Source organism: Leptonychotes weddellii, chromosome 14 (genome assembly GCF_054177405.1).
Source record: "Leptonychotes weddellii isolate Sample4059 chromosome 14, ASM5417740v2, whole genome shotgun sequence".
NCBI classification, from domain to species: Eukaryota; Metazoa; Chordata; class Mammalia; order Carnivora; family Phocidae; genus Leptonychotes; species Leptonychotes weddellii.
Window position 1 is genome coordinate 48,878,022 of NC_138382.1, and position 24,566 is coordinate 48,902,587.

Below are 24,566 nucleotides of genomic sequence, written 5' to 3' on the forward strand. Positions count from 1 at the left end.
TTTTCTGCTTGAAAATCTTTTATCTAGAACCCTATTGTACTTCATTGCAGTAAAAAAAAAGTATATATATATATTATATATAACTATACTGCTTCATGGGTAGGTAGAGCAGAGCAGAGAATTTTTAGGGCAGCAAAACTACTCTGTATGGACTATAATAGTGGATACATGTCATTATACATTTGTCTAAACCCATAAAATGTACACACCAAGAGGGAACCCTGATGTGAACTATGGTCTTTGAGTGATAATATGTCAATGTAGGTTCATCAGTTGTAACATATGTACCACTTTGGTGATTGGGTGAGGCATATTGATAATGGGGGTGGCTATGCATGTGTGGGGGCAGAATTTTTAGGGGATATCTCTGTACCTTACCATTAAATTTGCTGTGAACCTAAAACTGCTCTACAAAAAGTAATGTCTCTTTTATTTTATTTTTTGAGGGAGAGAGAGCCTGTGAGCTGGTGGGGGAGGGGCAGAGGGAGAGGGAGAGAGAGAAGCCCAAGGTGGAGCCCGACTGGGGGCTCCATCTCATAACCCTGAGATCATGAGCTGAGCAGAAATCAAGAGTCCGCTGCTTAACTTGATGTAGGAAAGATGACATTAGGCTTCGAAGCCAACGGCCAAGAAAGAATTCTTTAGACGTCTTTGGTGCAAAAAGGTGGTTTTATTAAAGCCTGGGGACAGGACCCGTGGGCAGGAAGAGCTGCACTGAGGTCATGAGGAGTGGCCCATTATATACTCTCAAGTTGGGAGGGGGTTAGGGATAGCATAAGTCTCTAAGGAATTTTGAAAGCAAGGTTTCCAGGACCTTGAGGGGGCTAGCTATTGTCATTTATTGCTGTCTAATAAAACCTTAGTCATGAGACCCTTCAGATGTATATCGGTGGGCCATATGCTTGGGGGTTGATTACCAACACATATCTTGGGGGGTTTAGAGATAAAGGAAGTTTCCAAAGGAAGTTTTATACATTAAAGTAGATTTACAGGATGGGGGGGGGGAAGCGGTCAGACTAGGATTGCCTTTTGCCCTTAGCAAAATATTAACATTGAGGCAGTTGAGTCCCTAGAGGAATGTCACTCTGCCTGTTTCAAGGACTTGTCAATGGGCTGTAGGTAGTAAGGAAATTTAATAATTTCTCTTCTGCCTTTGTTTCCCACATTGAACTGACTGAGACCTAGGTGCCCCAAAAAGTAATGTCTATTTTAAAAATACATATGCAAATTTATACTTAATGTTTTCTTTCCTGTGGCCATAATTTTTTATTTTTTCTTCCAGATAGAGTTACCGTTACAATTGTAATTCATACAGAGATGAAAATCACATAATGATCAGTGAACTGTATTAGAAAGACTTCCACTGTGAGGCCGGGTTGATGTTTATGGTACCTTGAGTTACCTAATGGACAATTGATTTGGCCCCTGGGGGTTTTATTCCAGGTGGCAGCACATTTTAGTAAGATTTGGCGAGAGGAGAGGTATACTTGTATTTGATGGGTGAGAGAAGGGCCACTGGGCAAGGAGAGGACAAAATGAGAACCGTGAAGATTAGCAACTTCTCTGCAGATCAATTTTAGGAAGCGGGGCGTAAGAAGGCTGAATTATGTGGAAACTTTGTACGTCCATGCCCCCTGGAGAACCTTCACATGCCCTCGGGTGACGGCATACCCAGACAGAAGACTAAGGACTTACGTCACCGGCCCTGGCAGCCGCAGGACCACTCTGCGCGCCCCTTCCCTGTCCGGCCCTTCCTGCTGCGGGTCCGAACGCAGCCGCGCGCCCCCGCCTCACCCAGACCGGCGCCGCGCGCGCCCCCGCAGCGCCCCGCCCCTTCCGGCCCGGGAGGTTTGATTTCCTTGGCGGGCGGAAGCGGCCAGAAGCCGACGATTCCAAAGCTTCCTCGGGGCTTTGGACGCTCACTGCTTCGCTCGGGACGGCTGGCCGGCTCCAGTGTTCTTCTACCCGGCCCCGCCCCGCCCGGCCCTCCGCTCCTCAGGTTAGTGTCTCCCCCCGTAGGACCGGGGTCCGGGCTGTGCGCCGCGCGGGGCACCGGCGGCGTGAGCCCAGCTTGCTCCTGGCTCGCAGGAGACTGGAGAATTTACCCGGAGCCCCACCTTGTGAGCCCACTTCTCGGATGACATAGTCAGGCTTTCCGACCTCCGGTTTTCTCCTCTGTAAGTGAGGATAATGATCGTACCTACCTCAGGGTTATTGGTGAGGGGCAGGCAAAGCGTAGGCTAAGTAGGCTGCGAGAGGTGTGAATTCCCATTGCACGTTATGTGTTAACCACTCCCTTTTCAGAGTCCAAATCCTTCCTCTTCCTTCACCTTCCTAAAGTAGTGGCTTAAGAGGCTCACACTAAAAGGGATATACCCAGCCTGCCAAAGCAGTAAAAGAAGCAGCACCACCAAGAAACTGGTGGGAAAAAGAGAAACTCCCAAAGGAGAGCATCCCAAGAAAGCGATCAGACTTGTAGCAGCTAGCCTGAGTAATTGTTCTTGAGCCTCACCTTTGGTAGTGGAATGGGGGAAAGTGGCGGCGGGTTTCAGAGGTACCTGGAGTTTTGCTTAGAAGCCAGTGTTCCTTAACTTTTTTGTTCATAATATGGTTTCTGTTTACTATGTTGTTTGGGAGAAATCGGAAACTCCTCTACTGCACCATCATGGGCTTCTTTCACCAGCGGATCTGACTTTCTTACGTATCTACTGTGGACCAACCAGATGGGCAGATGAGTCTCTTAACGCCTTTAGGAATGAATGCCTCTTCGTTGGTTCTCCCAGCATCCTCTGCAAAGGAGCAGGAGAGGCTGTTAATTAAATGTATCAATTACAAGGCCACCTTATAAGCTATTCTGTATTCTACTTCTTATTTGAAATATCCTGGACGTCAGTATCTTAACCAAGCTCATAGGTGAGGTAAATGTATTACCCAGCAGGTAATAGCATAGCCCAGCTAATACCATTAGTAAGAAATTGCCCCCAATTTGTTGCTCTTCTATAAAATTTAATGATAAATCTTCCATTATCTAAGCACTTCCTTGTTGCCTCAGAGAAATTCAAGATCCCAGATGTACATGCCCACAATTCTGTTTAGTCACACTGAGAAGGACATTCAGGTATCTGATTGGGGTCTAGTTTTCTTTTTCATTATCCACAGTTGAGAGGCTGCCTTCCACATTGATCATATACCTCCTTTAAGCAGCTACAAAGTTGGGTTACTCCAGTCCCATTCTTCCTATACTCTATATTTCTAAACTCTAGAGGATAAACAGGGCACTTAAGAATATTTAGACCAGCTCTACAAAATTTAAAAACCAAGTAAACTCTGCTGCCATTATAGCAGTTTGCAATGCAAACACCAGTTTCCTTCTACAGTAGCAAAAATGACATTCCCTGGATTCAGTAGGTATAATTGAGGCCCACATTTGTATTACCCATCCAAAAACATGGTATAATTTGAGGGGGCAGGGGGTAGATAAAGAAAAAGGAAGAAAGAGAAAGAGAAGGTGCTTGGTTTTGTCTTACATTGGCACAAGTTGATCTCTGCTAGTTGACTTGAGGCCATGACCTGGAAGTTCAAAACTCATTTGGGAGAAATCTATCAAGTTAATTGTGAATTCTTATATCTCTCATCTGGGGAAGTGAATTCCAATGTCATACAAATGGTTGTCTCCTTTTGAGTATGGCAACAAAGCCCAGCCCTTTGTATGGAATTTAGGCACATGCAGTTGGCAGTTAGGAGTCTTACATTTTGTGAGGCCTTTGTCCATTTCCATCTCATGGTTCTTAAGCTTTGAAATGTCTTTTTGTGTTTCCTTTTTAGCCCCTGTGTTCTGAATACCCCAATACTGCCTTAGTTGGGCTTTGAACAGATTTATAGCCTGACATTCCCCTATTTCTAATCTCCTGCTCTTTCTCTTCCTCATCAGGATCCCAAAGATTTTTTTCTTTTTTTCCTTTCTTTTAGAGAGAGAGTGTATGGGAGTAGTGGGGAGGAGCAGAGGGGAGAGAGAGAATCCTAAGCAGGCTCCACGCCCAGCACGGAGCCAGATGTGGGGCTAGATCCCATGACCCTGAAATCATGACCTGATCTGAAACCAAGAATTGGCTGCTTAACTGAGTCACCCAAGTGCCCCCCACCTTTTTAAAAAGAGATTTTACTTTTAAGTAATCTCTACACCCAGTGTGGGGCTCAAACTCACAACCACGAGATCAAGGGTTGCATGCCCCACCGACTGAGCCAGCTAGGCGCCTTAGAATCCCAAAGATTTCTTGTGTTGACTTGTACTTTTATTGCTGTTGTTGTCTGTTTTGAAATTTCTTAGTCATATGAGCCCTGTCTTTTTGGAGTGTGGTTCCACTTCATTCCCACCTTTGCCCCACTGACAAATACTCTAAAAGATTTCTGAATTAGTACTGCTGTTAAGGATATTTTTAATCCTATGCCTCAGGCATCACCTCTGTGATGTCTCCTTCCCTGGAGTAACTTTTGCCACACAGCGGAAGCAGAATATTTTATATCCCAGCTTTCCGTGACCTGACTTTGCTTCTTCCATTGCCTTACCCCATTCTTGCAGGTTCAGCTAGATTAAAAGTTCAACCTAATTAAGTTGGTCCAATGCCATCTCTTCCTAGGAAATAGCTACTATTTATTGGATCAGAATGTCTTTTGTCCATGATCTTTTATCTTTCTTGCTATAATACCTTTGGCGTTGAGATTAAAACGTTTAGTTTTTTTTTTTTAAGGCTGATATTTTCCTTGAGTTTTAATTTTCCTTCCAAAGCTTCTGTTCTAGTGTTCTGTTCACCGACCAAATTTTTGAAGGCTTTTTACTTGCTGACAGTAATTTATCTTTTATCTCTAAGTAAAATGATTCATTGAATCAGAGTGCTTTAGGCATTTTAAAAGGAGATTTAAAAGGATATTTGAAAAAATATCTTGCAGCTCTTGGGCTTTTGATTATTTCATTGTTTTTTCTCTACCTCAATTTAAGAAGGTGTCCCATCCTCACTGTAGTAAGGATCTCCCCTTTTACCCTGTTTTTGTTTGTTTGTTTGTTTTTTAAATAAACTCACCACACTCCTGAGGTAGAACTCGCATTCTAGATCTTCCAAAGTCATGACCATTTTTAAGGCTTAGTAACATGCTGGCCACTCAGCTCTGGATGAGAGAGGATGAGGAACAGAGAACATGAAGGTAGTGAACATGGTGCTGGCCACTCATCAATCCCAAGCCTTTGGCGGGCTTGCTAGAGCTCTGCCTGTTGGTGAAGGGAGACTATCTGGCCCTAGAAATGAGCATTAACACCAGATTTCCACTACTGAGAGACAGCAATCAAGATGGATAAGCTTTGCCCTTTCCAGGTGGAACTTAACTTCCCAAGTCCGAGTTGGATATGCATGTACTCACTTAATTTTTTGAGATGTTAGAGAGAATGGGGTCTGAGGATCCAGAACCCTGTTCTGCCACAGGTAGTCCGCTGCAGGTGACCAAGGAAGATTTGTGCACAGGGGTCAGGCCAGGCAAAGGAGGATTTCGTTACTAGCTGGGTATTGGCCTCAAACCCCTTTGTGAACTCTAGAGTCCTGGGGTGCTGTGCTGGATTATATGGGAGATTCTTTGTGTCTGACTCAGTGACCTCCACTTCCCTGGGCTTCCTGATTCCTGCTTGGCTTTCTAAGGGGTGTTGGGACATCTCTTCCCACGGTTGAAATCCGTAGCCCTGTCCTTCCACACCAGCCTCTGAGCAGGAGAGCCCCTTAGAGAAGCCATTTCTGTATAGGTTCAGAGGTCTTTCACCCCATGTCTACCCATAAAGAAATCTCCACTTTGCAGTACTGAGACTCATGTCCTAGGACTTGACCTATATATGAACACTTTTAGAAAATTTTAGAAATCTACTTCCTAGAAACTTTCTTTTACTCATTTTACTTTTTTCTTCCTTTTTGGCTTCCATGAAACTATATTCTTCTAATTCTTACTTTTCTTTTTCCTTTCTGCCTTTTCCCACTCTTAGCTATGGGCCTGGTATGGGTAAGATCTTAGCAGTCTACATTTTAAAGATTTGTCTTTCACTTTTAAGTCTTTACACTAACTGTAATTGATTTTGTGTGTGGTATGAGAGATCCAGTGTTCTTTTTTTCCATGTGGCTAACCAGTTGTCCCAGCTCCAAATCTGCATTTCCATTTGTTGGTACCCCTAAAAGCAGTTTCAGTTCAGTACATGTAGATCTTTTTTTCTATTTTTTTTTTAACCCCTGGGATCTTTGCACTTAAATTCCTTCTTTTTAGAATACTTTTTCTCTCCTTTTTGGGCTCCCAACTCCTGTTGAGGCCTACTGACCAAAGACCACTAAACACATCTGGAGTAAAAACATTAGGAAGCTTACCTGATTTTTGTGTTTTGTTTTTTTTTTTCATAGATTTATTGATATATATTAGCTTACCTGATTTTTGAAAAAACAAACTAAACAAAACAAAAACATTAGGTTTTCTTAGCTTGCTGCAGCAAGAGAAGCCATACTCCCTAGGAACCGAAAAGGGGCTTATAGGATTTGAACTGTGCTGGTGATTTTAAGAAAGGATTAGAGAAGCAAGGACCAGTTTTAGAATGGATATTGTCAAAGAGCTGTGGCATTTCAGCAGGTGGGTATCTTAAGGAAGCAGGAGGTGGGAGGACAACATTGGTCAGAAAACACCAGTCAGTCTAAGAAAGGATCATTATCATTTTGATTTTTATTACTATTTTTAAAAGATTTTATTTATTTATTTAAAGATTTTATTTATTTATTCATTAGAGACAGAGAGAGAGAGGCAGAGGGAGAAGCAGGCTCCCAAGGAGCAGGGAGCCCGATGCGGGACTCGATCCCAGGACCCTGAGATCATGACCTGAGCCGAAGGCAGACGCTTAACCATCTGAGCCACCCAGGCGCCCTTATTTATTTATTTGACAGAGAGAGAGAGACAGCAAGAGAGGGAACACAAGAGGGGGAGTGGGAGAGGGGCTCATGACCTGAGTTGAAGGCAGATGCTTAACCACCTGAGCCACCCAGGCGCCCCAGGATCATTATCATTTTAACAGTCCCTCCAATTTGATTACCTGAGGGCTGATTTTCTTTTTCTCACTTTTCATCCTTTGAATTGGATCTTGGCTTAAATACTTATCAGCAACCCATTCTGACCACTATTGCCTATTTCTTTCTCAGTATTTATGACAACTTTTATTTTATTTTTTATTTTTATTTTTATTTTTTTTAAAGATTTTATTTATTTATTTGAGAGAGAGAATGAGAGAGAGAGAGGGCATGAGAGGGGGGAGGGTCAGAGGGAGAAGCAGACTCCTCGCTGAGCAAGGAGCCCGATGCAGGACTCGATCCCGGGACTCCAGGATCATGACCTGAGCCGAAGGCAGTCACTTAACCAACTGAGCCACCCAGGCGCCCCTTATGACAACTTTTAATTATTTATTATCTATTTGCTTTTTGTCTTCTCTGCTGGAATGCAAGATTCATGAGGGCAGGGACCACATCTCTTTTCTTCTCCATTACAGAGTTAGTGTAAAACACAGGTCTGATACAGCATAGGTGCTCAGTAAGCACATCTGTAGGATAAATGAAAAAAAGAAAATTCAGGGTTGACAGTCTGATTGCACTAGCCCTTCTGCCTGATAACACTGCTAATCTCTAGTTAAAGTCAACTAACAGCATATCCTCCACAAATGACACAAAGTGGTATGAGGGTGACCTTAGGTATTCATGTACACAATAGGGCCCTACTCATCTCCATGATTTTTTTGTAATTCTACTTAATTTTAAAACAGAAAAAATCAAATAATAGCTACCTAAGACTTTTTTTTACAGCTAATTTATATATACTTTTTTTTTTTTTAAAGATTTTATTTATTTGTTTGACAGAGAGATAGCGAGAGAGGGAACACAAGCAGGGGGAGTGGGAGAGGGAGAAGCAGGCTTCCCACCGAGCAAGGAGCCCGATGGGGGACTCGATCCCAGGACCCCGAGATCATGACCTGAACCAAAACCAACAGTCAGATGCTTAACCGACTGAGCCACCCGGGCACCCCTCTTATGATTTTCTTAATAACATTTTCTTTTCTCTAATTTGCCTTATTGTAAGAATTTAGTATATAATACATATGACATACAGCATATGTGTTAATTGACTGTTTATGCTATTGATAAGGCTTCCTGTCAACAGTAGGCTGTTAGTAGTTAAGTTTTGGGGGAGTCAAAAGTTATATGTGGATTTTTGACTGTGCAAGGAAGTCCTTGCCCTTAACCCCTGTATTGTTCGAGGACCAACTGTATATGTAACACATGTAAATTGTGGAGCATAGTAATAACATATGTGTCTATCTCATTATATGTTTCTTAAAATTGTTTATCATTGGAATCTTAATTTGCATTTCCCCGATGACTAATAAAACAACGTTTTTTCATGTTTTTATTGGTCATTTGTGTTTTTTTATGATATGCCTTTTTATTTTATTTGCTTTTTTCTTTTGGGTTGTCTTTTTCTATATTGTATATAGTATATTCTGGATAAAAATCCATTGTTTATAAGTGTTAACAAATATTTTCTCACATTTATGGCTTTCTTTTTTTAAAGGATGTCTTTAGACATGCAAAAATTCTGAATTTTAGGGGCGCCTGGGTGGCTCAGTCGTTAAGCGTCTGCCTTTGGCTCAGGTCATGATCCCGGGGTCCTGGGATCGAGCCCCACATCGGGCTCCCTGCTCAGTGGGAAGTCTGCTTCTCCCTCTCCCACTCCCCCGCTTGTGTTCCCTCTCTCGCTGTGTCTCTCTCTGTCAAATAAATAAAATCTTAAAAAAAAATTTTTTTAAAGGTTTATCTTTCATATATAAGTCTTTCCTTGATCTGAATTTGATTTTTATATATGGTATGAGATAGAAGCCAGTTGTTGTGTTTTTTTTTTTTCTTAACCATATAGCTAATCAGTTTTTCTGGTATCATTTATATGCCTATGATGTATTTATATGTGCACTTACAAGAGTGGAGGAGATAATCTCATAGTAGTTTCTTTTTTGATCATGTACTATTTCTATCTTGCAGGTTCTTTTTGTAATATTGTATAAACCTCCAGGAGGACTATGAAAGATTATGATGAACTTCTCAAATACTATGAATTATATGAAACTATTGGGACAGGTAATTGTTATTTTTTTCCCTGGAGGCAGAGGACAGATCAACTCTTTGAAAATTTAGTGCATTTGGGCAGTCATGGGCTTTTCAGTTTAATTTTAAAATTCTTAAATCTACTTTAGAAAGAAAAAGTAGAGCAAGAGAGAGGAGAGTAGTAGGAGAGACCTTGTGGGTCCTTTTATTTAGAATAAAGGTCACTGGAGAGTTTTGAGCCAAGGAGTGATCTATCTGACCTTTGTTTTTTTTTTTAAGATTTTATTTATTTATTTGAGAGAGAGAGAGAGAGAGAGCACGCGCGCGCGTGTGTGCACCAGTGGGGGAAGGGAGGGAGAGGGAGAAGCAGGCTCCCTGCTAAGCAGGATCGTGAGCCGAGCTGAAGGCAGATGCTTTTTTTTTTTTTTTAATAATTTATTATTTATTTTGACAGAGAGAGACAGCAAGAGAGGGAATACAAGCAGGGGGAGTGGGAGAGGGAGAAGCAGGCTTCCCGCTGAGCAGAGAGCCCGATGTGGGGCTCGATCCTAGGACCCTGGGACCATGACCTGAGCTGAAGGCAGACGCTTAACGCTTAAAACGACTGAGCCACCCAGGCACCCCCGAAGGCAGATGCTTAACAGACTGAGCCACCCAGGTGCCCCCTGACCTTTGTTTTTAAGGGTCACTCTGGCTGCTTGGCTGTGAAAAGTTTGGGCTGGGAAAGGCAGGGGCAGAAGCAGAGAGGTGTTAGGAGTTTATTGCAATAATTCAGGTGAGTGTTGCTGGAGATGATGGGGACTTGAATGAGGGTGATAGCAGTGAAGGTAGTGAAAGGGTGGGATTCTTTACACTGTGTGTGTGTGTATGTGTATTTTAATTTATTGGGTGCAACACAATAAAATATACAAAATATACTAGTCTTGATGGAGTTTTATGTACACATCCACCTACATGTTCCCTGTTCAGATTAAGACAGAAAGTTTCCAGTCAGTACCTGCCTCTTTTCCCCCAAGGTAACACTGATGTGTTTTGAAGACCGAGCCAATGGGATTTGTTGATGGGTTGGATATGGAGTGTGTGACAAAAGAGAAGGGCTAAGGATGGCTCCCGGGTTTTTGGAAAATGTTGAGTTACCATTTACTGAGATGGGGAAGACCATAAGAGGGACCACCAGGAGCTGCTTTTTAGAAATGTTACGTTGGCAATTTCTCTCTCTCTCTCTTTTTTTTTTTTTTTTAAGATTTTATTTATTTATTTGACAGAGAGCACAAACGGGGAGTTGGCAGGCGGAGGCAGAGGGAGAAGCAGGCTCCTCTTTGAGCAGGGAGCCTGATGTGGGACTTGATCCCAGGACCCTGGGATCATGACCTGAGCTGAAGGCAGTCGCTTAACCAACTGAGTCACCCAGTGGCCTTTTTTTTTTTTTAAAGATTTTATTTATTTATTTGAGAGAGAAAGTGCACAAGCAGCGGGAGAGGGGTTGAGGGAGAGGGAGAAGCAGGCTCCCTGCTAAGCAGGGAGCCTGATGCGGGGCTCCATCCCAGGACCCTGGGATCATGACCTGAGCTGAAGGCAGATGCTTAACCGACTGAGCCACCCAGGTGCCCCAAGTTGGCAATTTCTTTTAGATACTGATGTATAGACATTTATCCAGCTTTTGATCCAGTTTTGAAACATAATATCCTGCTTTTGATCCAGTTTTAAAACTGAGCGGATGTTTCCTGTTGTCTTTTTTTCTCAGCAACTTTATATTGTGTTCTATTAGTGTTAATTATAAAACGAATTTAATTGCAATGTTAATTGTAAAGCAAATTTCTAAGCAGCAAATTCTGTTTTCCTATTTTTTTCAACCCAAAGTTAAAGATACTATCATGGTAAAAAACAATCTTCAGTAGGCATTGGATGAGGAGAGGTTAGGGTCATGGCTTACACTTTGGAAGCAACAGGAAGAAAGAGCCACAAATTTCCAGGAAAATCTGGATTGATAGAGCCTTTTAAAAGCATATGGAGGGGTGCCTGGCTGGCTCAATTGGAGTGTGCAACTCTTGATCTTGCGGTTGTGAGTTTGAGCCCCTCATTGGGTATAGAGGTTACTTAAAAATAAAATGTTAAAAGACAGAAAATAAAAGCATGTGGAAAGGTATTTGTGCCTGAGTCCTCTGGTTGCTCTGATGGTGATTTTAGGTTACTCTTGCTTATCTCTTTATAATACGTTTTCCTATACTTAGGTGGCTTTGCAAAGGTCAAACTTGCCTGCCATATCCTCACCGGAGAAATGGTAGCTATAAAAATCATGGATAAAAATGCACTAGGGGTAAGTGTAAGATTATTTAAAAAATATTTATAGATCAGTTTTGTAAATTAAAACCTGAATTTGCTCAAATGTCCTTGTTACTACTTTTATGAGAATCATCTTTCTGTAGCTTTTCTTTTTTTGTCTTTTTTAAAAATTGCCAGTTATGTATAAAGTAATCTGGGGGAAGGGCAATTTAATTTTCGGTAGGATCCATTCTCCTGCAGTTGTTTCATAGTCATACATGTGTTTCTGGATATTAATATCTCCCCATGACACCTGTACTAAACGTTGATCTCTTTTTACTATCGATAGGTCTTGTCCTAGAATTTTATTCAAAGTGACCTTAGAAGTTATCTCATGAAATCCTTTTTGTAATCAGCCTTTTTCTCTTCTACATGGATGCTTCCAGGATTGAGCTGCTCATTACCTCCAAAAGCAGCCCGTTCAATCAGTATGTGGTCTGGGTTTTAATGTACCTAAAGTACCTAAAGTTTTTTGTTTTTGTATTAAGGGAAGACGTGTCTCTTTTGATGGTCTTTTTGGGCCTTTTATACCCTTTCTAGTGTTTCAAGTCACCTGAGTGGTCTTTTGTTTCTAATTCTTTTACCATCCCTCATATGGTTTGATATCTTTGTTTTTCTTTGTTCTGGTCTCCTTCTGTTGGGAATTCACTAGTCTCGTAGTATGGATCTGTGGCCGTTTCTTTTTTTGACATGAATTAGAAAACATTAAAAAATCATTTTTTTCTCTAACCAAAAATCTCTGAGTGTTAAAATGTTTTTTCTTGTGGATTAAGTTACATTGTAATTATTAGTATTGTACAACTGAGTAAAACAGCACAAACATTTTATAAATGTTGATAATTATCAAACATAAAAAATAACAATTTACTGAAAATACATTTTAAAATTAGTCACATTGAACTTCTTTTGGTCTCCCTTGTTGAAATGAGACAGAATTTAACATTAATTATTACCTTATTTATTTTTATTTATTTTTCTTATTTTTTATTTTTAAGGATATAAGTGCTGATTAACATACGTAAATAAGTCAGAGGGAACGTGAGAATTTTATTATAGCAGTGTCACTCAATTCTTTGAACTCCTTCCAAGATAAATGCCAGAATCACACAGCGACCTAATCAGAACCTATTTTTAATAATCTATCAACCAACAATTCAGGTTCTCCTTCAGTATTTTTGTTTTTCATTGTTCAATATTATATAAATAAATTGGATAATAAAAAGGCATTAAAAACCATTTTTCCTGAGCATTTAAAGCAGATTACAAATCTGATTAATTCCCTTAAGCAATTTAAACTTCAATTATAACTTTAGTGTGCCTTATTCATGTGAACACTACAAATGCTTTAATAGCAAACAGAATGTGAACTGTTTGTTACAAAATGTGTTACCACACTGATACTCAAAACTTATTCTAAAGCATGAATATAATGATGTTAATTCATTATTCCTAAACTTGTTTTGTATTTTTTGTTGTTCTTATGCTTATTTTAATTGCTTCCTAGGACTTTAATAATGTTTTTATTACTCCCAGGGTTTTAGTCATCAGACTCCCACTCCTCCCAAAAAAGAAAAAAAGATTGTCATTTTGAAATAGTCAAAGTTACAATTGATCCTGGTCAAGACCTGACATCTGTGGGGCGCCTGAATGGCTCAGTCGTTAAGCATCTGCCTTCAGCTCAGGTCATGATCCCAGGGTCCTGGGATCGAGCCCTGCATCGGGCTCCCTGCTCAGCGGGAAGCCTGCTTCTCCCTCTCCCACTCCCCCTGCTTGTGTTCCCTCTCTTGCTGTCTCTCTCTCTGTCAAATAAATAAATAAAATCTTTAAAAAAAAAAAAAAAAGACCTGACATCTGTATGGTCCTACAAAATTGGATGTTAAGCCACTGATCATTAGATTGAGTCTCTTTTTATAATAAAGTTTTACTTGTTATTTCATGGATATCTAGATTTCTGTCTTTAATATGGACTTGGAAATTTTTTCAGCTTGGCTCTTCCTCCTTTCCAACTAACTTTTTGTTTTGAAAATTTTTAAGCCCATAGAAAAGGTGGAAGATTGAGACAGTGAAGACCTGCGTGTCTTTCACCTACATCACCAGTTTTTAGCTCAGCATGCTTCTTAAGGGATGCAACTAAGACCGAAAATGGTAGTGCAGGCATGTCTCTGTTATTTTCCTTGTTTGGAATGCTAACCTTCTAAGGGAGTCTGAGACTCTTGATTTTTCTGGCCGTTGTACTATTGACCCATATCAAACTAGTCTTTCATAAAACCCTCAAGGTTTTTGGGTGTGTGTGTGTATGTGTACATACAAATAATTTTTGTTATATTTTTCTATGCTTTGAACAGTTTGAGGCTGTTGGTTGTTTTTGCTACTCAGTATTAAAACTGTTGATATTAATGCTTGATGTACTTCCCAAATAGGTTTATTGCTCATGTAATGTGTTTTGTCACAGAGTGATTTGCCCCGGGTCAAAACAGAGATTGAGGCCTTGAAGAACCTGAGACATCAGCATATATGTCAACTCTACCATGTGCTAGAGACAGCCAACAAAATATTCATGGTTCTTGAGGTTAGTAGTATGGTCTAGAGATCTAAAGGTATTTGATCACTGTCTTAGTCTGTTTGGGCTGCTATAACAGATATCACAGACTGGGTAGTTTTTTTCTCACAGTTTTGGAGCCTGGGAATTCCAAGATCAGGGCGCTGGCATGATCACGTGATGGCCCTCTCCCTGATTCATAGCTCGTGCCTTCTTGCTGTGTCTTTACCAGTAGAGGGGCCAAGGGATCTCTCTGGAATCTCATAAGAGAATTAATTCCACTCATGAGGGCTCCACCCTCATGTCCTAATCACTTTCCAAAGGCTCTACCTCCTAGAACCATCATCTTTTGGGGGTTAGGATTTTGACATATCAATTTTGGAGGGAAATCAAATATTCAGACCGTTTCCATTCACTTTATCAATAGTTAAGGGAAAACTATGTTTCACCTAAAAGATTAAAATAAATGTTAAGCAGCTTACCTGTTTGAGTTCTGTCTATAACAATTTATTTATTTATTTATTTTAAAGATTTTAAAAATTTATTAGAGAGAGTGAGCGAGAGAGAGCACAAGCAGAGTGAAGGGCAGAGGGAGAAGCAGACTCCCTGCTGAGTAGGGAGCCCAACATGGGACTCTATCCCAGGACTCTATCCCAGGCACCGTCTGTAACAATTTAGATTAAGTAGACATATATAATAAGTTGGAGATTCATTGTAAATGCCCACTTTCCAATATACTCCTAATGGAGTTAGGATTAATGAACAGAATATGTTAGAATTTGTTCCTAGAGGGAAGGATCCATTTCAGTTTTATATGGCATATTAGTCTAGGCTGCCATAGCAAACCACCACAAAGTTGGTGGTCTAAAATGACAGAAATTTGGGTGCCTGGGTGGCTCAGCTGGTTAAGCGGCTGCCTTCGGCTCAGGTCATGATCCCAGGGTCCTGGGATCGAGCCCCTCATCGGGCTCCCTGCTCAGCGGGGAGCCTGCTTCTCCCTCTCCCTCTGCCTGTCTCTCTGCCTACTTGTTCTCTCTCTCTCTCTGTCAGATAAATAAATAAAATCTTTAAAAAAAATAAAAATAAAATGACAGAAATTTATTGTCTCACAGTTCTAGAAGCTAGGAATCTGAAATCAAGGTGTGGGAAAGGTTGGTTTCTTCTGGAGAATCTGTTCTGTGCTTCTTACCTAGTTTCTGATGGTTACTGACAATCTCTGGCATTTCTTAGCTTGTACCACTCCAATCTCTGCCTTTGTCTCTAAATCGCATTTTCTTATCTGTGTGTCTGTGTCTTTGTCCAAATTTCCCTCTTCATGTAACAACACAGTCATTGGATTAGGGTTCACCCTGACCCAGTATGACTTCGTTTGGACTTGATTACATCTACAAAGACCTAAATAAGGTCATCTTCATTGGTACCAGATGTTAGGACTTGCACATATCTTTTTGGGGGACATAGTTCAACTCACAACCTATAGGTAGTTTTCAACACACATGTTATATGAATCAGAATCTTTGAAGTTTCAACTGCCCTTTTGGGGCCTGAAATGTAAAGTCTTTAGAACTTCCATCATTTATCTCATTTCATTTTCTTTAGTCTCAGCCAAATAATTTATAACTGCATATCATTTTCATAGATTAGCTGCATTTCAAAAGCACATGTTAAAATTCGTAATGTTGGGGCACCTGGGTGGCTCGGTTGGTTAAGCAGCCGACTCTTGATTTCCGCTCAGGTCATGATCTTGGGGTCCTGGGATTGAGCCCTGCGTCAGGCTCTGTGTTCAGCAGGGAGTCTGCTTGAGGATTCTCTCTCTCTCCCTCTGCCCCTCCCTCTGCTTGCATGCTCTCTCTCTCTCAAAAAATAAAAAAATAAATAAAAAGATGAGAATGGGTTTTAGTACTTTGCTATAGAAATATAAAACCCTGAATAGATTTAAAAATCACAGTGTTGGAGTGCCTGGGTGGCTCAGTCAGTTGAGTATCTGATTCTTCTCTCTCTCTTTTTTTTTTTTTTAAAGATTTTTATTTATTTATTTTTATTTATTTATTCATGAGAGACAGAGAGAGAGAGAGGCAGAGGGAGAAACAGGCTCCCCGCTGAGCAGGGAGCCCGATGCGGGACTCAATCCTAGGACCCTGGGATCATGACCTGAGCCGAAGGCAGACACTTAACCATCTGAGCCACCCAGGCGCCCCTTGAGTATCTGATTCTTGATTTCAGCTCAGGTCACCATCTCAGGGTCTCTGGATGGAGCCCTGTGTTGGGCCTCACACCCAGTGGGGAGTCTGGTAGAGATTCTCTCTCTCTCTCTCTGTCTCCCCTCCCCCGCTCTTGCGCTCTCACTCACTCACTCTCAAATGAATAAATCTTTCAAAAAAAAAAAATCACAGTGTTAGTTGGTTCTACTTCTACTTACTGGTCATAAAACTGCTTGAGACCAATAGCTATTGATCTCTTTCTTCGAGTAATTGTTGATTTGTTTGATCCTGAGAGGATATTTTTGATATGCCTCACTTGTTTTCCTTGCCTTTAAGTTGAATTAATAATATCTCTAAGTTAAGTATAATTTTTTGTTTTAATTCCCCTAAAGTGATTTTTCTAGGTAGTAACAATATCTGTGTGTCTCTGTTGTTACTGAAGTATTGCCCCGGAGGAGAGCTGTTTGACTACATAATTTCCCAGGATCGCCTGTCCGAGGAGGAGACCCGAGTGGTCTTCCGTCAGATAGTTTCTGCAGTTGCTTACGTGCACAGCCAGGGCTATGCTCACAGGGACCTCAAACCAGTAAGTGCCTGTTATACATGCTCTCCTGAGAGTTCAATACCATTTACCAGTAATTACTAGTTTTCCAAATGTTCTTCCTTTTATAATCTATCTTGGCTTTTTTTTTCTTCCACTCATAATGGATCACTTTTTTTTTCCTTTTTTTTGTTTTGACTGCTGGTAGACTTTTTTGGATGTACTTGATTATTGGCATTCTAGATATTTGTCAGTTGTGGGCAACATTATGAATGTCTTTGTAATCAGCTGGGGAATATAAACCTCAGGATTTTATCTCTCGGAAAGAAGAGTTTTGAGTATTTTCTTTGAGAATATTGTCATTGAATATTTTCCCTTCAGTACTCTTTTCCTATTCTCATTTTCTTTTAATTTTAATTCCATTATGCCTCAGAAGAGAACAGTCCAGTGGAATGAACAGACTCTAATTTTCGGGAACAGAATAAAAATGTGAATACTCTTAAGTCTGCAGGCTCTGACTAATATGGATGTTGGTGAACGTGGATTTTATGTTACTTGATATTAGGGTCAGGGGCCTAGAATTGGTTGGCAAAATATGGCAATGTTACTATCCTTTTCCCTCTGTTTATACCCAACCCTTTGATTTGAGTTCATTCTTTTGGTTTGGCACACGTTATGTTTGCTTGTAGTTGAACCTGAGAGGACCAAGGAGAAAATGGTTTATGCTAAAGTGTCTTGAGGGGAAGCAGGACAGTTATCAACATTCCTCTTCTTTCCCCCTCTATACTTCTTGTCATTTCATTCTTTTTAAATGATTTTCATTCTGTTGTTCCCCAGCTGTGTAATATAAACAATCTTAAATCTTATTTATTAGTTTTGCTGCTGCCTGGTACATCACACAGAACCTTCAGCGGCAGGGTCTGCAGGCAGAAATGTAACTGTGACAAAGGGTTTTGGAAGAGTGGAAAATGCTTATCATATGAAAGCAGAGGCCTGCATTACCTTTACTGAATTTGGAAAAATGCAAAGTATTTGTAACTTTCTTGTTGAAGAGCTAGATAGCTCTGCGGTCATCAGCCCATTCCAGTTCTGTTATACTCCAGGTTCTGTTGAGAATCTCAGATAGCAAGCCTGTCTGGTTGTGAACGTGTGGTGTAAAGCTCAAAAAGTCCGTAACCTTGTTGGCCAAACTCTAGGAAAATCTTTATTCATCAAAGAAGAAACAAGAATGGGAAGGCTAAATAGATGATACCGTACTCATCCAGATTCTCAAGTTCATTAACTGCATAATAAAAAACCATAAGTGCAAAATATGCTGCTTCAAAAGTATTTATAACTCTTGAAGTAAAGGGGAAAGAGAAGAAAAAAAATCTCTGAAATTCCAACCAAAATATATTGTGTTTCATCTTTTTATTTTTATACTTTTTATAATGTTTGTTTTTGTCCCGAATATATATAGTATATAGTATATAAAGTGTTTCTCCCCCCAAAATCTGTCAATCCTTGAATAAGGTCCCCCAGAATACCTAAATTTCCTTTCTATTTTTAAAAGCTTACTATAGGAAATACTGTGGAAATAAATGTCTTATATGTGAAAAAAAAAATCTTATTTAAATATTTAGAAATTGTTTTTAGAAATGGCTAGAGATAGGATGTGATATAAGGAAGTCAATACACAGTTAATGAAAATATCTTTGTTTTCCCAGGAAAATTTGTTGTTTGATGAATATCATAAAGTAAAGCTGATTGACTTTGGTCTCTGTGCGAAACCCAAGGTAATTACAGAAATCAAAATGCATTTATTTCCTTTGTAAATGCACCTCTTAGTATGTTATCTTGCAATGACTTCCACTTAGCCTTTATTGAGCCTGGTTGCATCCATTAAGAATGTTAAATTTCCTCCCTTTTAGAAGTTCTCTAATACGTAGCCAGGATTGAGAACCACTGCTCTAGGTGCAGGGTTGGTCCTGCTGGAGATCCATGGGTGTGCTGTGAGAGAATTTGCAGTGCCGAGGTGACATGAGGTCATTACAACATGAATTCTGAATTGATCATGTGTTTGCAGTTTGAGTATGTTGCCAGTAGATGATGCTTTTGTTCATTTAAGTAGGAGTTTTGCGAATTTAGTGCAAATCTTTCTTTGTTATCCAAACTAACAGTTACATTTTGAAAGACAATCCGCTTTCTTTATAAAAGAAGAAGAAAGAAGTGCATATGCACTTTTAAATTTATACTGTTATATATTTCCTTAATTTGCACTCCACAGTTAAGCACTGGTGTTCTCCAGTATACCTTCTCTTTGAGGTGACTTTGAACTTTCCAGCTGTGCTGTCTGCAGAGCTCCTGTGTGGCTGCCTGTTGGAGGCTTCCTCCTGAGTTCTCTAATGATGGCACTCACAGTCTCTGAAATGAGCTGTCTACACTCATTAAGAATGTTGAAATTGCAGACCTGTCTCAGCCCTTTGCAGTCCCATGATTATTCAGAATTAGCTAAATGCAAAAGGAAGCAGATTTTGCCCCTTCAGCTGAATGTTTGATTCTTTCTGATTTTCCTCTCCTTCCCTTGGCTCTTCAGAGATTGTCAGTGGAGCCTTGTGTCTGGGAGCCAAATGCTGTAAGGCATTTTTTTGATCGGCAGCCATATAAAGATAAAACATACTTCAAGCAGATAAACTGGTTTAAGTCGTGTTCTCCACAGGAGGCAGTGGAGAAGGTTTGTGACAGACTCCATTAGCTTTTATTTATGGCTGCCACAGATTCGACCCACACAGACACCATCTAAAAAAAGCAGGGTTGGCTGGGAGAGGATTGCCTCCACTTTCTGCTGAGGAGTTCACTTCTGGGCATGTGTTTGCAGTTGTAAATGAAATTTTGCAACTTCCCAAGTTGTTTGCAAGTTGTAAGACTCCACAAGTGTTGGGTAGTTGTATCATTTTCATTATATCTCGATATTTCTGTGGGAGAGCAGAGGATGTTGAGCAAATTCCTCATTTTCACAGGTCTGGAAGCTTAGGCTGTGATTTGCGTTATAACTGGGTCTAGAAAACAGACTTCTACGACACTATTCTATGCAGCAGATTCCTCTCTCCCCTCTCAGCGAAGAGAAGCTACTGTATTTGTAAAGATTTGGTATTTGAGATAGGGTCCAGGAAAAAAATAGTCCGTTTTCTTTGAGTACTTGGGGGGTGAGAAGACCTGGGTGCTTGGATGTCTGCTAAGCTGATTAGTATGTGAATGGACGTCTAGGAAAGTATGAACCTGACTTGATTGAGCTAAGGAGAAAAGGATTTTGTTCATGCCAGGTTGCAGTTGTATTGGAAATCCAGAGAAGAGGGAACTACATGTGTGTGCGTGCATATAGGCAGAGTTTTGGGTTGGCTGCAGAGTCTCTTATTCTTTGGGGTTAATTCTTCATCTAGCTTCTCTTTGTGCTGAAAGAATGTTTATCAAGGTTTTAATTTCTTAAGTGCTGTAACTAATGAGTCTTTCATTTTTTTCTTATTGGCAGGGTAACAAGGATTACCATCTGCAGACATGCTGTGGGAGTCTTGCTTATGCAGCACCTGAATTAATACAAGGCAAATCCTATTTGGGGTCAGAGGTAATCATTCATTGATTAATTCAGTATATAATCAATATACATTTATTGGTACCTATAGTAAGTCAGGCATTGTGCATTGGGGATATTACAATAAGGTAAGAAATAATCTTGTTCATCAAAGGGTTCACTTTATTCAGAGAGTAAGATGTAAAGTAACACATGAAATGAATACCTTGCAATAAATATAATAATACATAGTATACTTTGAAGAAAGGATACATTTCTGGTGTCCTTTTTGTGGTTGCTTTTGTGTTAAACAGTACCATAGTTTAGGGTGCCTGGGTGGCTCAGATGGTTAAGCGTCTGCCTTCCGCTCAGGTCATGATCCCAGAGTCCTGGGATCAAGTCCCGCATCGGGCTCCCTGCTCAGCGGGGAGCCTGCTTCTCCCTCTGCCTCTCTCTCTCTCTGTCTCTTATGAATAAATAAAATCTTTAAAAAAAAAACAGTACCATAGTTTAGACTGGTAGGTCCAGCCAGGTAGAGCACGAGGCCAGGGTTGTAGGCTCAGTTTTCAGAGATGCTGGCTAGCTCTGAGAAAACTTGTACTTTGTTCAGAACCAACTATCTGAGGCCGGCAGTCCTGTGTAGGAGGCCCAGGCTCAAAGGCTTGGGAATTGCCTCTTTTACTTACCATTTGCTACTATAAGCTAGTCAGTCCTTTCCAGTCTCTGGAGTACTAATTTTGCTGATATTAATATCATAAGGCAAACAAGATTTAGTTATCAAAAGCTTGGGAAATGCTGGATTGAACAGTTTTCTTCAGTTCAGGACATCTCCAAATCTTTTTTTTTTTTTAAAGTTTTTATTTATTTGAGAGAGAGAGAGCAGAGAAGACAAGGCGGTGGGGGCGGCGCTGGGTGGAGGGAGAGGGAGAAGGGATGCGGGACCCAATCCCAGGACCCTGGGATCATGACCTGAGCTGAAGGCAGACGCTTAATGAACTGAGCCACCCAGGGGCCCCTGGACATCTCCAAATCTTTTATACGTTCTTGTACAATGTTGTCCTTTGGGGAACATCACAGAGAGCAGCTGGTCATGATTTGCCTTGCCTCCAGAGTCCCCTTTTTATGTGGAGCATCTTTTGGAGCTAGTGTTATGTCAGAGAAACTTTGACATATGTCCATTTACTTAATTTATAACAAGAGAAGATGGGAACTGACTTGTTTTGGTGACTTTTTATTTGGATATAATCTCAAACTTAGAGAGTAGTTGCAAATATGGAATGAGGAACTTCTGTATACGTTTAGTCATATTCACAGTTTACATTTTTCCCTATTTGCTTGATCATTCTCTATGTTTGTATATATGCATACTCTTTTTTTGAAGCAATTGGAAGTGTTAGAGCTCATATCCCTTTATCATTAAGCACTATATATATTTCCTAAAAGCGAGGACTTTCTCTTTTATAACTACACTTTAGTTCTCAAAATCAGGGAATTTAACATCGATGCAACTTATTTAATCCGTAATTCATATTCCCATGCTGCTAATTGTACCACTGATTCCTTAGCTGTATTTTCCCTCCAGTCCAGGATTCAGTTCAGGATCATGTCTTGCATTTAGTTGTTGTGTTTCTTTGATCTTTAATCTAGAAGAGTTCTTTAGCCTTTCTCCATCTTCTTTGACCTTGATGTTTTTGAGGAAGCCCGTTATTTTGTAGAAAGTCCCTCATTTTGAATTTGTGTATTATTAGATTCAGGTTATGCATTTTTGGTAGATATACCCCAAAGGGGATGTTGTGGCCTTCTTAGTGAGTTGTAGGAAAAGGAACAAACTTTTACTGAGCATTTAACATAGTTCTGAATCATGCTAGGTCCTTTTCTTTTTCAGTTGTGGTAAAAATACATATAACATAAAATTTACCATCTTAACTTTTTTTTTTAAACTATCTTAACCATTTTTTTTTTTAAAGATTTTATTTATTTATGAGAGAGAGAATGAGAGAGAGAGAGCATATGAGAGGGGGGAGGGTCAGAGGGAGAAGCAGACTCCCTGCCAAGCAGGGAGCCCGATGCGGGACTCGATCCGGAGACTCCAGGATCATGACCTGAGCCGAAGGCAGTCACTTAACCAACTGAGCCACCCAGGCGCCCCTATCTTAACCATTTTTAAGTGTACAGTTCAATAGTGTTAGGCACGTTCGTATTGTTGTGCAAACAATCTCCAGAGCTCTTTTCATTTTGCAAAATGAAACTCTACATCCATTAAATAATTACTCTCTATTCCTCCCTCCTCTCATCACTGGCAACTACCCTTTTACTTCCTATGTGAATTTGACTACTCTAGGTACCTTATATAGTGGGGGCATACAATATTTGTCTTTTTGTGAGTGCCTTATTTCACTTAGCATAATGTCTTCAAAGCTTATCCATGTTGTAGCATGTGTCAGAATTGTTTTTCTTTTTAGGGGCGCCTGGGTGACTCAGTTGGTTAAGCATCTGCCTTCAGTTGGTTAAGCATCTGCCTCATCTCCAGATAGATAGATCCGGAGTTCCAGGATCAAACTGTACAGCAGGGAGTCTGCTTCTCCCTTTCCCTCTGCCTCTTCCCTGCTCCTGCTCTTTCATTCGCTCACTCTCTCCCTCTCTCAAATAAGTAAATAAATAAAAATCTTTTATAAAAAGATTTTTTTTTCCTTTCTAAGGCTGAATAATATACCATTGTATATATATACCCCATTTTGTTTATTCATTCATCCATGGATGGACACTGGGATTGCTTCCACCTTTTGGTTATTGTGAATAATGCTCAGAGGAACAAATATTTCTTTGGGTCCTTGCTTTCAATATTTTTAGATATATACCCAGAAGTGGAATTGCTGGATTATTTGGTAATTCTATTTTTATTTTTTTTAAGATTTTATTTATTTATTTGAGAGAGAGAGCGCGTGCACAAATGGGGGGAGGGGCAGAGGGAGTGGAACAAGCAGACTCCCCTCTGAGCAGGGAGCCCATCATGGGGCTCAATCCCAGGACCCTGAGGTCATGACCTGAGCTGAAGTCAGATACTTAACCAACTAAGCCACCCAGGTGCCCTGGTAATTCTATTTTTAATTTTTTGAGGAACTGCCATACTGTTTGACATAGTGGCAGCAACATTTTACATTCCTACAACAGTCTACAGGGTTCCTTATGCTAGATACTTTTTATAATTTTCATTTATATCCACAAAAATTCTGGGGTACCTGGGTGGCACTGTCGGTTGAACTTCCTACTCTTGGTTTTGGGTTAGGTCATGATCTCTTGGTAGAAGGGTCCAGCCCTGTGTCTGGGCTCTGCACTCAGCACAGAATCTGCTTCAGATTTTTTTTCCCTCTCCCTTTCCTGCTCTGCTCCTCCCCGCTCACGTTCAGGACACATGTTCTCTCTCTCTCTCAGATAGATAGATAGATAGATAGGTAGGTAGGTAGATAAAATCTCTTAAGTCCACAAAAATCCTTTGGAATGAGTACTGTTATTCATTTCATTGAGATAAAGAAGTTGAAGAAATAGGGGCGCCAGGGTGGCTCAGTAGTTTAAGCATCCGCCTTATGCTCAGGTCTTGATCCCAGCGTCGTGGGATCGAGCCCCCATTGGGCTCCCTGCTCAGCGGGGAGTCTTCTTCCCCCTCTCCCACTCCCCCTGCTTGTGTTCCCTCTCTTGCTCTCTCTCTCTGTCAAAATAAATAAATAAAATCTTTTAAAAAAAAAAAAGTAGAAGAAATTGAGGATCAGAAATTAAGTGCCTTCTCAGGGTCACACAGCTGGTAACTACACGTCAAGATTTGAACTGAGTGAGGCTTTACTGCGTACCCCTACTCTCTCTCTCTTTTAGTATATAATAACTTTTAAAAAATATTTATTTGAGAGAGAGAGCGAGCACGAGTCAGGGGCAGAGGGAGAGGGAGAAGCCGACTCCCTGCTGAGCAGGGAGCCTGATGGGGGGCTTGATCCCAGGACCCTGGCATCATGACCTGAGTGTAAGGCGGATGCTTAACCGACTGAGCCACCCAGTGCCCCCATAATAATTTTTTAATAGACTTTTTTTACATTTTAAAAAAGTTTTTAATTTTAATTTCAGTATAGTTAACATATGGTGTTATATTAATTCCAGGTGTACAGTATTATGATTCAGCAGTTCTATACATTACTTAGTGCTCATCATAAGTGTACTGTTTAACCCCCTTCACCTATTTCACCCATCCCTCCACTCACCATATACCTGTATT

General features: G+C 40.4%; 2 protein-coding genes and 1 pseudogene across 7 annotated transcripts in view; 2 read left to right on the plus strand and 1 right to left on the minus strand.

Annotated features, from left to right (window-relative positions):
• GNE (glucosamine (UDP-N-acetyl)-2-epimerase/N-acetylmannosamine kinase) overlaps nucleotides 1-24,566 on the minus strand; it is a 326,114-nt gene that overhangs the window by 200,692 nt on the left and 100,856 nt on the right. The window lies entirely within an intron of this gene.
• Nucleotides 1,859-24,566, plus strand: part of MELK (maternal embryonic leucine zipper kinase) — an 88,773-nt gene continuing 66,065 nt past the window's right edge. For 2 of the 6 annotated variants that reach the window (XM_006729116.3, XM_081803171.1), the window contains exons 1-7: nucleotides 1,865-1,999; nucleotides 9,093-9,188; nucleotides 11,387-11,472; nucleotides 13,930-14,046; nucleotides 16,660-16,803; nucleotides 18,465-18,533; nucleotides 20,267-20,359. In XM_006729116.3, coding sequence (XP_006729179.2) covers nucleotides 9,131-9,188; nucleotides 11,387-11,472; nucleotides 13,930-14,046; nucleotides 16,660-16,803; nucleotides 18,465-18,533; nucleotides 20,267-20,359 — 567 coding nt within the window. In that variant the 5' untranslated portion in view covers nucleotides 1,865-1,999; nucleotides 9,093-9,130. Of the gene's footprint in view, nucleotides 2,000-2,043; nucleotides 2,178-9,092; nucleotides 9,189-11,386; nucleotides 11,473-13,929; nucleotides 14,047-16,659; nucleotides 16,804-18,464; nucleotides 18,534-20,266; nucleotides 20,360-24,566 lie in introns of those variants that run through there. The other 4 variants (XM_081803168.1, XM_081803170.1, XM_081803169.1 and 1 more) reach the window with 4 other exon arrangements.
• On the plus strand, nucleotides 17,183-18,135 carry LOC115939350 (interleukin-1 receptor-associated kinase 1-binding protein 1 pseudogene; annotated as a pseudogene).